A 12774-nucleotide genomic window follows, 5' to 3' on the forward strand; every position below is an offset into this window, starting at 1 on the left:
CCGTGGTCTTGGCATTGCAGTTCCTGACGTTTCGCCAGCAGCTGTGGCTGGCATCTTCAGAGGTGTAGCACCAAAAGACAGAGATCTCTCAGTGTCACAGTGTGGAAAAGATGTAGGTCATTTGTATCTACTCAGGAGGGGTGGGTAGATACAAATGAGTAGATACAAATGACCTACATCTTTTCCACACTGTGACACTGAGAGATCTCTGTCTTTTGGTGCTACACCTCTGAAGATGCCAGCCACAGCTGCTGGCGAAACGTCAGGAACTGCAATGCCAAGACCACGGCAATACAGCCCGGAAAACCCACAACAACCATCGTTCTCCGGCCGTGAAAGCCTTCGACAATACATTCTTGAAAATGGTCACATGGCTGGTGGCCCCGCCCCCTGATCTCCAGACAGAGGGGAGTTGAGATTGCCCTCCGCGCCGCTGGAGCGGCGCAGAGGGCAATCTCAACTCCCCTCTGTCTGGAGATCAGGGGACGGGGCCACCAGCCATGTGACCATTTTAGCGGCGGGCAATTTAAACTTTTAAAAACTCCCCCCTTGTTGCAGCTGACCCAAAATGACGTCATTGGCCCAGGGAGCATGCATGCATTTTGCGCGTGCACATGTGATTCCAGGGGCACCACCTCCTGCCAAGAGTTGCCCCCTGTGCTGGCAACCCACTGAGTTCCACCACCTCTTTTCCCAGAAAAAAAAGCCCTGAGTAATGCTAATGTGCAGCGTTGCCCTGACTGGCTTCTGAGTTGCCTCATGAGACATGGAAGACTAGAAAAGAGTACACATTGCACCTGCCATTCTTCATTCTTCACCTTGGCAAGCCTCCATGCTGCACCAACTGAGTATGGAGTGGGCCCGCATGCTACCAGATGGGTACGATGAACCATCCTTGGATACTACCCAGAGATTCTTAAGTTAGTAAGCTCTTAAGAATTTTAGATAGGCAGTTTTTAGTTTAGCAACAGCAAGGTTTATTTGTTTTATATCTGTTGCCTGCATGAGTGCTTTTGTGCTTTGCCACGTTCGCTAAAGTTAATAAAATATACTTTAATCAAGAGGAGTTAGCCATTTTAGTCTGTAGTTGCAAAACAGTAAAGAGTCTGACGATGCCTCTGTTGAAGAGAGCTGTGGTTCTCGAAAGCTTCTGCTACAATAAAGTTGGTTAGTCTTAAAGGTGCTACGGGACTCTTTACTGTTTTAATCAAGCTGTGTCTGGAATCACTGGCTGCGATGTGAGTATATTCCAGGAACGAACTCAGAGCCAAGCTACAAGTGACGCCTGACACAGGTTGGACACTCGTCAGCTTCCCTCAAGTTTTGATGGGAAATGTAGGCATCCAGGTATTGCAGCTGTAATGGAGAGCCAAGCTGTAAAACCAGGACGCCTACATTTCCCATCAAAACTTGAGGGAAGCTGACAAGTGTCCAACCTGTGTAAGGCGTCACTTGTAGCTTGGCTCTCAGGGACTGGAGGGCTGGGGCTGGGGCTGTGGGGAAGGCGGAGCTCTCAGTCCAACAAAGTTAAAGGGTGGCGCACCTCACCTGCCTGACGATTGGAGAGGCTGTCTTCAGCGCCCAAAGTGGGAGAGCTTGGAGTGGCAAGCCCTACAAGGGGAGTGAAGAGGCGATGGGGCACAGGTATGCCCCTGTACGTGGCCTACTGATGGGATCTCTGCTTAGTTGGGCAGTCTTGGGGAAGGAGGCAGGGAACGGTCTCAGAAAGCAGAGAAAACAGTCCAGCCACAAGCAATGCCGGAAAAAAACATACCAAAAGTGAGTGAAGGAATTTGAGTGGAACGTTTCAGATAAGGTTGCTAATTCTGGGTTGGAAAATTCCTCGAGTTTGGGGGGCAGAGCCTGGGAAGGGAGGGGGGAGAAGGGGAGTGATGCATACAGGTCACACACCGAAGCCGCTCTTCTCCTCCAGGGGAACTGTAGTCTGGAGATCAGTTGTAATTCCAGGAGAACTCCAGGTCCCACCTTGAAGTTGGTAACTTTGATTTCTGACCAACACCTCCTTCACTCCGAACATCTTTGCAAGCAATTGCTGTCCGCAGCCCACCTGAGAGCCAGCTCTATTGGAAAAGCCTTCTTCATTGACGTAGCATCAGGTGCTCTTGAAGCTCCGTCAGGTGATGCCACATTTGAGGTGGGCCATGCCTCAAGCATGCTGTTACCAAGAGATAGACGTCACCTGTGTGAAGCTTTCAGAGGTTCAGAGCTCAGTATGCACATTGTGTGTGTGTGGTGCCCTCAAGTCATAGCTGACTTACGGCTACCCCTGGTGGGGTTTTCATGGCAAGAGATTAACAGAGGTGGTTTGCCACTGCCTGCCTCTTCAATCCTGGTCTTGGTTGGAGGTCTCCCATTCAATTACTATCCAAGGCCAACCCTGCTTAGCTTCTGAGATCTGACGAGATCAGGCTCACCTGGGCCATCCAGGTCAGGGTGTATGCACATTACCACATGGTAATCTTTACAACAACCTTATAAGGCAGATCAGCATTATGGCCAATGAAGTGGGAGCTGAGGGACGATGCCTAAGGGCATCTGACAAGCTCATGGCAGAGGCAGGATTCGAACCGGGGACTGGCCGTTTCATTGCACAGTGTCTTACAGTGCAATCCTATGCAGTTACTCCAGTCTCAGCCCACCGTTAGTCTCTCTGACGAGTCTCTGCTTAAGAACACAATTCTGCCAAAAGTATCAATGGCACAGAGAAAACGAGTTTAATGTTTCATTTTTGCCACCTTCATTCTAGACCATCGTTGTGGGGTAGGAGCCTATGCAGAAAGCTCTGGGTTCGGATTCTGGGATCTCAGTTTAAAAGGACTTCAAGTGATGATACAGACCATTTCTGACTGAGAATATACAGAATTTCGGGGAGGCCGGGAATGGCTGCCTGGCAATTCTACTCCCTTGAAAGCCGTCGTGCAAGTTGGGTTCAGGCCCATCTGCAAGAACCCTTTGCAGATCTGGGAATCTCCTTTTCCTTTCAGAAGAGTTAGACATATAGCAGCAAAATAGTAAAGCGTCCAGTAGCACCTTTAAGACTAACCAACTTTAATGTAGCAGAAGCTTTCGATAACCACAGCTCTCTTCGCCAGACGCATCTCTTCCGACGAGGCACCTGACGAAGAGAGTTGTGGTTCTCGAAAGCTTAGGCTACAATAAAGTTGGTTAGTTTTAAAGGTGCTACTGGACTCTTTACTATTTGTATGCAACAAGTTTGGGAGAGAAGGCAGCGTGGGATAGCCCGATCTCATCAAACTCAGAAACTAAGCAGACTCGGTACTTAGATGGGAGACCACCAAGAAAGACTCTGCAGAGGAAGGCGCTGGCAAACCACCTCTGCATCTCACTTGCCTTGAAAGCCCCTTGCTGGGGTCACCGTAAGTCAGTTGTGACTTGACGGCACTTCACACACACGCATGCAAGAAAGGCATCTTCCAACTGCCTTTATCCGATTGTCACTCAACCCATCTTTGGTCAAGATCCAGGTGTTAGAATCGCGCATCACCACCTGGAGTTTTCAAGAAGAGGCTGGATGAATACTTGTCAGAGATGCTTTAGGCTGATCCTGCACTGGGCAGGGGGTTGGACTAGATGGTCTGTACGGCCCCTCCCAACGCTATGAAATGCTTTCTTGTTTTTTGTGGCCAAATGGTGACACCTGCTGGCAGCTGTGAGCAACTGTCCCAGTTTTTTGCACGTTAGCACAGACCCTCCACAGGGCTCCTGGTCTGGGTAGGTTCCCCGTGCAAGCCATTTGGGCAACTGCTTAGGGCAGTGCAATCGCATCCCCTCCCAGTCTGTGCCAGGGTCGTCATCGGCTCTGCCCCTTACTTGGGGCAACAGGATGTCATAATCAGACCTCGGGTGCTGCCCACAGCAAGATTAAATATGAGAGCACCTGCAGCTGCAGCCCAGCTGGCCTCTCCTAGTTCTAGGGCATTTTCAACCTCCCTTTGATATTATAATGCCTTTAACCAAGGAAGAGTTTTTTCCAAAGCAGCACATTTGGGGGAGAAGATAGATCTAGAGGGGTTAGCCGTCTTAAGTCTGTAGTCGCAAAATAGTAAAGAATCCAGTAGCACCTTTAACACTAAACTTTATTGTAGCATAAGCTTTGGAGAACCACAGGTCTCTTCATCAGATGCATGCATCTGACAAAGAGAGCTGTGGTTCTCGAAAGCTGACGATGCATCTGACGAAGAGAGCTGTGGTTCTTGAAAGCTTATGCTACAGTGAAGTCGGTTCGTCTTAAAGGTGTTACTGGACTCTTTTACAGATTTGAAGGAGTCCGTGATGTGGCAAGGATGAATGCTTTGGAAGACCTGGGGCTCAAATTGCCACACTGGCACGAACATCACTAGATGACCTTGGCCAAGGGGCTTCTTGTGAAGACGAACCTTCTGCGTTTTCTTTCTTCTCTGACAGGCAAATGTGGGGTTCAGCAACCCCACCCTCAGAATTCAATATGGTGCATATAATTTCCTCCTGATCTATTTTATCCTCCCTTCAGAGAGAAGGAATGAATGAACTGACGCCAGCCATGGGTCACACCCAAACTTTACACCCAACTGGAGCAGACCCGCATCTGCAACTGGCAGGTGTCCTTTGCCCCAGTCCACTTTGACAGGAGCCCTGTTCACAAGTTACAGTGAACAAAGGCACCGTCTGTGTCAAATGTACCTTTGATTTCTTATGTTAGATGCAATGCACGTACAGCTGAATGTGTGGTTGAAACCCCACGTTTATCCTGGTTTTTCTCACGTTGTAAAGTGAATGCACGTGGGCTCCTTCTTACAACTTGGGCGCACACACATATATGCAAGTTATACAGACATTTGCTATGACGTGTGAACACAGCTAGGGAGAATACGGTGGGGAATAAGGAGCCGTTCCTTGGGATGAGGCATACCCCCACCCTTAAGAACCTGGCCAGTATTACAGCTTCCTTTGAAAAGCTGCCCCTTACCAAAGCAGATCTAGATACTCGCCAGGCCTAATTAGCGATGGAACCACAACCCTGAGGCTTAACCAGTGTTTTGAAAAAGGACAAGGTAAGCTCAGAGACAATTCTACCTATTGCAAATGGAGCCCCCCCCCCCCATGTTCGCCCCCACTGCTGGTGACATGTGCCGCTTCTTAACTACAAAGAATTCTGGACTAACCACCTAAGATAATTTTGTGTAAGATGATTTGAGAGAGAGAGAGAGAGAGAGAGAGAGAGAGAGAGAGAGAGAGAGAGAGAGAGAGAGAGAGACTGGACTGGACTGGACTGGACTGGACTGGGGACGTGGTATGAAGAACAGACGTCGAACACTGCTCGTGTGTGCATTCCTGCATTTATGTTGGTCTGCCTTTCGCCTCCTCCTGTGCCACGCAGCATGCTGCCTTCTTGAATCTTTGACTTTGCTAGGAGGGTGCTTTGCCTCCCCGCTTCAGATAAGCCGTTTTCACTAGCGCAGGAAAAGGCTTATCAAACCCGCTTCTTGCGCCACCCCAAAACTGCTCAATTCTCATCAAAGCGCTCCTGCCCTGAACCTCTAGGATGGTTTCCACACCCGGCCACTGCAGCAGCCAGCGACTCGAGACACAGGCCTGTGGATTGTAATAGCTCGTAATCGTTAGCAAATGGCAGCAAAATTCCTGGAAGTTCTCGACTGCGATCGCCTTACATTGCAACCTGCGGCTTTTAACAAGAGTGTCTCTACACGAGACATCTTACACGAGGGCGGCTCAGGTGTAGGGAGAGGCAATGTTAGCCGGGAAGCGTAGTTTAAAAAGACAGAGCCAGCGGAGATCGCTCCTCAGAGGGTTTGTTAATTTCATCTTCGCCTCCCCAGAGGGGAGGTGAAATTGACAGAGCCTTCAGGGAGGCAAAGATGAAATTAACAAACCCTCTGAGGAGTGATGGCTGCCAGCTCTCTTTTTAAACTCTGAAATTGACAGAGCCACCTGTCTTTTTAAACTATGCTTCCTGGCGAACGCTGCCTCTCCCTACACTTGAGGGTCCTCATGTAGACATGCTCATAGAACCAAGCCAAAAGACCTGCTCCTGGCGCACAAGAGGGTAGTCCTCATGATCAAAGACGAAACACTTGGAAATGAAGGGTTCTTATTAAAGCCTTCTGAGAAAGGACCAAAATGAGAAGGGTTTACGCAGCCAGCTTCTAGTCCCTCCCTGGCAGGGAGAAGAGAGGCTGCTACCTGGCTACCCACAGCTGCATAACATCTCCCCGACTTCATTCTTCTCCTGTGCCACAGGTATTTACCACCTGGCTGTGTGCAGAGGCACAGGCAGATGGACCTTCATTCTGCAGGGAGATCAGTTGGGGGAGAGAGGAAGACCTTCTTTCCACTCAGAAGCCCCCCCTCCCCCCTTTCTCCTGTTTATTTCTGTTTTTAAATTTTATTTTGGGTCCCCATTGAGGGAAAAAGGAGGATACAAAGGAATTTTTACAAGGCTCTGTGATCCAGACCATTTGATATAAACCTCTGGATTTCACCTTTCATTACCACTTCCCACCTGGGACCTTGAACAAAACTAATTTTAAAGAGAGATATTGGTCTATTCTACAAAAGAGCAATAAACCTCCTTCAATTTGGCAATGCAACATAAAGGAAGAAATGGAACACAAAAGAGAAGTCCAAGGGCACCTTAAGAACTAACAGCGTTGATTCATGTCATGGATACAGCTGGATATGACCAAGTCATATCCGATGCCTTTGCGCACAAAAACGGGGCTAGCCTGGCCCCCCTAACTAGACGTGCCACAAAGGAACTCTAGAGGCCTAGAACAACCTCAGAGAGCAGCACAAAACTGAGAAGTAATACAGTTGTGTAGATTAGCAGAGCCTCTTATTTATACAGTATACTAAAGCCCAGGCGCAGAGATTGTCTGAGAACGGCAGGAATGTCTAACTTCGTAGAAGTCAGAAATAGAATGCAGAGAGCCAATTTGGTGTAGTGGTTAAGAGCAGCAGGACTCTAATCTGGAGAAACAGGTTTGATTCCCCACTCCTCCGCTTGAAGCCAGCTGGGTGACCTTGGGTCGGTCACAGCTCTCTCAGAGCTCTCTCAGCCCCACTTGCCTAACAGGGTGATTCTTGTGGGGATAACAACATACTTTGTAAAGTGCTCTGAGTGGGCGTTAAGTTGTCCTGAAGTGCAGTATATAAATCAAATATTATTATTATTAGTAGTAGTAGTATTGGTCGAGGGCCAAAAGATATTTGTATGTATGAGAAACCTGTACTAACTAATTTTACTTCGCTTTTGTTAAGAGGTAGCAAGAATGAACTGTTTTTATATTTTTAAGATGTTTCAAATAGGGATAACCTTATCTGGTGTTGGAAGTTATAAGATAGTAAGTTAGCCAAGATTGTGCACCCTTTGAAGTGGGACAGCCACTCTTTGGAGGTGGTTCCGATATCCTATAAATATGACAAGATGAACCGAAAGGGAGCTTCTCCCTAGAAGGGTCTCTTTGCCTGTGATCTCCTCCTCTTTGGGTAAGATACTTTTTGGGTTCATGTAATTGCTCTCCTTTAATGATCTGCACAGTAGTTTTAATGGATGGGACGATTTTCTGTTGATTGAGCCAGTTTTAAGAATGCTAAATAATTCTGTTGTTTTAATAAAGGTTTAGAATGGAAGCAGAGATTCTGTAATTGTATTACTTGTGTACAATATCCAGTTATGAGCCTAAAACGTTATTTGTGGAGTACCTCTTGCCAATGATGTGATATAGGAACACTCCGAGCTTCTTAAGTGCACGCCTTTATCCGAATCAGGCCTGACCAGAACATCATGTCGAGTCATTGCTCACAGTATCTGAGGAAGTGAGCGCTGCTTCATAAAAACTCATGCTGGAATCGATGCTGTTAGTCCTTAAGGTGCTGCTAGACTTCTCTTTTGTTTTGCTAGAGTAGAGCAATATGGCTACGCCTCTTGATCTGGTAACTAGTGTTTAAAGCATTTAACCAGCATGTGACATCGTGCCCCCTCCTCCCAGGTCTGGCTTTCTCCACCACCACTCCATTCCTTCGCTCCCCTCCCAGGGCAGCTCCAAGGCTGTGCACTGTGCCATGTCCAAGGCTTAAGATGGCCACTTGCTCTGGGGCGCTTCAGAGGGAACATGCACTGACACACCAGGTCAATGTGCAACCATGGTTGCTGCCTGCACAGACGCTGGGGAGGGGGAAGACGCACTTTGAGCAGCCTTTTTTAAGAAATGGAGACCTACTCTCGGGAGGGCAATTATCAGTCAAGGGGCCAAGGTATATACATATTTTATTTTTAAAAAAGTTTACAGTTTAATTATACACAACTATTTTGAGAGGTTATAATTCTTAGAAGAGGCATTTGCCATGGCGTCAGGCATGCCCAACTACATCATCACAATGCGAGGGGTGGGGTGGGGTGAAGAGAGGAGGAGGGTGAAAAAAGACTCAAATGGAAGGGCTGGGCGCCCCTTTTTCATCTCTTCTAGTATTCACACAATATGTACCAAATACAGTCAGTAAAATAAATGGCCATTTCTCATGCGGCACGGACGCCTGCTTCAAGTGCCAGCACAACTCAAGACGAGCAAGAGAAAGCAAAAAGAAAATATATAGAGATATTTATATATATATTTATAAAACCAGAAGTCCCCAGATCCACTGCCCATCTCCCAGGGTGGCACACAGATGGGGCTACAGTGTCGTCTCCAGACACTCCCAGATTCACATCTTCCATTAGAACCCGCTCCGAAGCTGGTGGCTGAAAGCCAGCACGAAAAAGAGAGATTTCCCCCATGCCTTTCGCTGTGAATTAATCTCCCTTTGCCGTAAGAGGAGGAGAACATCAACTGACCACAAATGCAAGGGGTATTATGCAAGTAGCCACAGACCTTGTTTTTACACTTAACGTAGGCGATCTACGGTTGTGGAAGGGAAGCCGACAGGCCGTAGACTCCCTTCCCTAGTCTGTGGCGTTCACCAGCTAGCCTGATCGAGCCTGGCGCTCCAAACAGTGACCAATGCTTCTTAGGCGACCGCTGTCTTTTTTTCTATAAACTTTTAGATAATGTGACAAGGAAGAGCTAACGGAAGATTTAAAAAGGACCGGCTTGGGAGACCAGAAAGAGGAAAAGTGGAATAAAAATCTTTTGTGCTTCACTGGTCACTGAGATGGAGGAAAGTCACCCCACAGATCAGTCTCTCGTTCAGAAGGTGGGCTGGGGGGAAAGAGGTGACGGGAGATCTCAATTCTTACCGATAGAGAATGCACAACACAGCAGTGGGCAACAATGCGTCTCTGCAGCCATTTCTTGGGTTCAGAGGCCACTTTGGAGGAGGGGGAGCTTTGAACATCCAGCCGTCACCATAACAGGAGGAGCCTTCAACATGAAAACCAGTGGATCAGAACCACCATTAGTGGGCTGGGCATCTAACTGGCAAGCAGAAGGGTTTTTCTTGCTCAGCCCCTAGGCCAGGAGTGAAGTAACTGCACAAAAGGAAATCTTAGAAAGCTTCAATGGAGCAGCGAGGAGCAAGAACGGCTCGGTGGCAGCAGCCGATGTGAAAGAGGCAAGTTGTTCTGTGCTCAACAAGTGTCTTTCTAAGACAAGGGGGTCTTCTAGCAGGGCAGACCCAAGGGAATGGTGGGCATTTGGCTAAGCTCCCTGGGCCTGTTGCGACTGCTCTAAAGGTCAGTCCACTTTGCAGCCAACTAAGCTACTAGGGCTGAGTGCGAAAACTTTGGCTCCAGTCGATAAGAGATGCCGCCACTAGACCATATTAAGGTCTGCTGTCACCTCATCTGAGCAGTTACAAGAACGGCTCAGAGAAGAAGTGGCAGCGCGGGCCTTTGTAGCCCAGCAACGGAGAGAGAGGAGATCAATGAACACTGAATCTTTGGGGGAACCTCTTTATTGTGGCTCGCATCTCCATTGGAAGTTTCTTTTGCATGGTTTAATCCAAGATTGGGGGGTTTGGGGGAAGGAAAAGAAAAACAAGCTGTGTCAAGAAAGGTTGAGGTCTGATCACGGGTTAGGATTAGATTTTTTTTTTAAAGTTACCTGAATGAAGAAAAAGGAATTAGAACACTAATATTTTTTATATACAATATTGAAAAAATACAATTTATTTTGTTTAAATTGGTACCACCATCGCTGCTGCCACCCCCAGCACTTAATTCTATGCCTAAACAGCATCAAAGAACCATCACCCAAGCAGAGCACACACAGAGATCCGTGGCAGGAGCCGAGTTCTCACCCACCCACCCACCCACCCACCCTCAAGCAAGCGACTATGACCACAGCCTGGTACACCCCTTACCTGTTCCGTGGTTAACGCTCAACTCTGGGCTCAAGCAGAGAAGCTCAGCTTGGCAATTAACCACAGCCCTAACGTTGCTGCTTTTTCAATGAGAAAGAAAGAAAAAGAACTTAAATTTGTTTTGCTTCATGCCTGTAATTCCAATTCTTGGTATGCTTTTGCTTTATTAAAGGAAAATAATCATGCCAAAGTTAAATTCTACTTTACATAAAGATGTTTCCAAAAGGAGGGGGGGGAGGAGGAGGAAAACAAACTGATTACGTTTTAGGATTGTACTCTCTTGCCCCCCCCCCCAATTAAATTCAACGCCGTTTAAAGAGAAAAACGGAAGAGGGGAAGATGACAGCATATATCGAGCATAGCTTAACATTCAGTGTTTTGCTCAAGTCACCCATGTTTAAATTCCATGTCCCGTCCAAGAGGCTGCGCCCCTCTGCTTCCCCTCCCTTCACACACATCCTGTCCAAAAGCCTTTATCAAAAGAAGCAACATCCAGATTGGAAACCCATCATCTTGCAGGCTGCTTTTGCCATATTCAAGTATCAACAACATCCCAGGTAGGCATTTATGGTTAAGAGCCTCTCTTACCATTAAATGGGGGAGGGGGAAGAGAAGGACCTTCATCTGTTCAAAATACACCAGAATAAAAACTTTCCGCGCCAAAGAATCCTGGAAGCCAGCATAAATTAGCAGTTTCCTATCAACAAGAGCAGCACCTCCACCCACCCCCCTCTCACCATCAGATCCTCCTCGATTGTCTGTTCTGTTCTACCAACTCACAGGAAAGGTGCTAGTGATTGGCAGAAGTAAGCAGGAGTGCCAAGGGAGCAGTCGTGATCGGTGGCCCAAGAAGCCGACCGAACCAGCCACGGGCTCCGAGCTCTTGAGAAGACCCCGTCTGGCAGGGGAATGCTCACAAAGCAAAGACATCAAGGGGGAAACTTTCTTTTTTTTAAAAAACATGACCGTTGGTGTTTTCGGAGCTGGAACCAAAATGGGTTGGATGTGGTGTACCTCCAGGCAAATTAAGCCAACCTTGGGTAGCGCTTGCTTGGTGTCCCTTCAAAAGAAAAGGAAAAAAAAAAGATTCTCCCGAATCCTAACCAATAAATTGACTTTATGGTCCAGATGCAGGAATTTAAAAGATTCCCCAGGCAAACCAGACTAATCACAACAGGCCTTAGAGGCAGACAGGAAGTCCATGCAAAACGTATTGAAAATCCAAGCCAGTTTGTAAAAATGGTTCTTCAAAGGACTTCGGGCTTGGGTTGTTTTCTTTTAAAAATGCAACTCCACTCAAAGCATGAGCCAACACATTGTTCTGCAAGAGCACCCTTGACTTCGCTGCCTAATTTCTCTAGATTACGTTTCCCCCCCCCAATTTTTTCCTCTCTTTCCATTCTGAAAGCGCTGTTCCGTTTTTGCATCCAAGGGCATCTGCCGTCTTTGGAACCATTAATTTTAATGTTGTCGTTTGTTTTGTTTTTTTTTAAAAAGGCAAAGAGAAACATCCAAACCCACCCTAGCAAAGCAGCGGTTTAGGCTGACAGTTCAGTGGCCCACGAGTTGGTTTAGCTGAAATGGAATTGTGAGTGGATGCGCGTGCATGCGCCTGGGGTTGCACACGGCTACTGAAGTGGAATGTGGGAGATGCGCTATGATGCACTTTGGGTTCTGAGAAATGACCAAGAAATCAAGATCTAAAGGGTGATATATATATATGTATATATATCTCAATGCTATTATTCATAAAAACCTTGTTTAGTAATAAAAAATTGCTTTGTTTAAATATGAATATTATTGTCTGCTTCTCAGCGCATGGTTAGGAAGTCATAGTCTCTCTGAAAAGCAGGACGCCTCGTTTACTACAATTCCATATCCTGGGCCTCGTCTTCTGAAAAGTCGGACATGGAGCTCTCGGAAGAGCTGTCCCCGGTGCCTTCTTCCTGCTCTTTGAGTGCTTCCTCTGTTGCATATTTCTGAATGTATTCTGGAAAGGACAAGAGAGAGAGAGAGAGAGACGAGGTTAGGATCAGCGCGTAACTTTGAAGCCAACCAACGAAGGGATGGGAAATGGACCACGCCCATGTTCCTGGCAGCACTGGCCGCTTGCATGTCGTGGGAGAGGAACTCCGGCCAAGCTACTCGGAGCACCTTCTTGGAGTCCCAATGCCCCACATAGGGGTACAAGCTCACTCCCAGACAGCTGCTTGGCCCAGCCCCTGCCCGGCTCAGGCAGCCTCTCTCTTTAGAGGAAAGACCCGGTTGGTGCCACAGGGGCAGAGCTGGGCTAGCCAGGTCTCCTGCTTTGTTGAGAGACCTCCCACCCCAGACTCAGCCACTGAATGAACCCAGAAGTGACATCGCTGTGCTGCTGCAACGCTCTAGCGTTCCCCTGAAACTCTATGTTTTTACCATATAGTTTGGGGTGGGTCC

General features: G+C 47.6%; 1 protein-coding gene across 2 annotated transcripts in view; it reads right to left on the bottom strand.

Moving 5' to 3' along the window:
- Positions 1 to 10471: 10471 nt before the first annotated feature.
- The window catches only part of UBE2H (ubiquitin conjugating enzyme E2 H), a 50444-nt gene continuing 48141 nt past the window's right edge, over positions 10472 to 12774 (bottom strand). For both annotated transcript variants that reach the window (XM_054988235.1, XM_054988237.1), the window contains exon 7: positions 10472 to 12328. In XM_054988235.1, the coding sequence (XP_054844210.1) occupies positions 12204 to 12328 (125 nt within the window). In that variant the 3' untranslated portion in view covers positions 10472 to 12203. The remainder of the gene's footprint in view (positions 12329 to 12774) is intronic.

Source organism: Eublepharis macularius, chromosome 9 (genome assembly GCF_028583425.1).
Source record: "Eublepharis macularius isolate TG4126 chromosome 9, MPM_Emac_v1.0, whole genome shotgun sequence".
NCBI classification, from domain to species: Eukaryota; Metazoa; Chordata; class Lepidosauria; order Squamata; family Eublepharidae; genus Eublepharis; species Eublepharis macularius.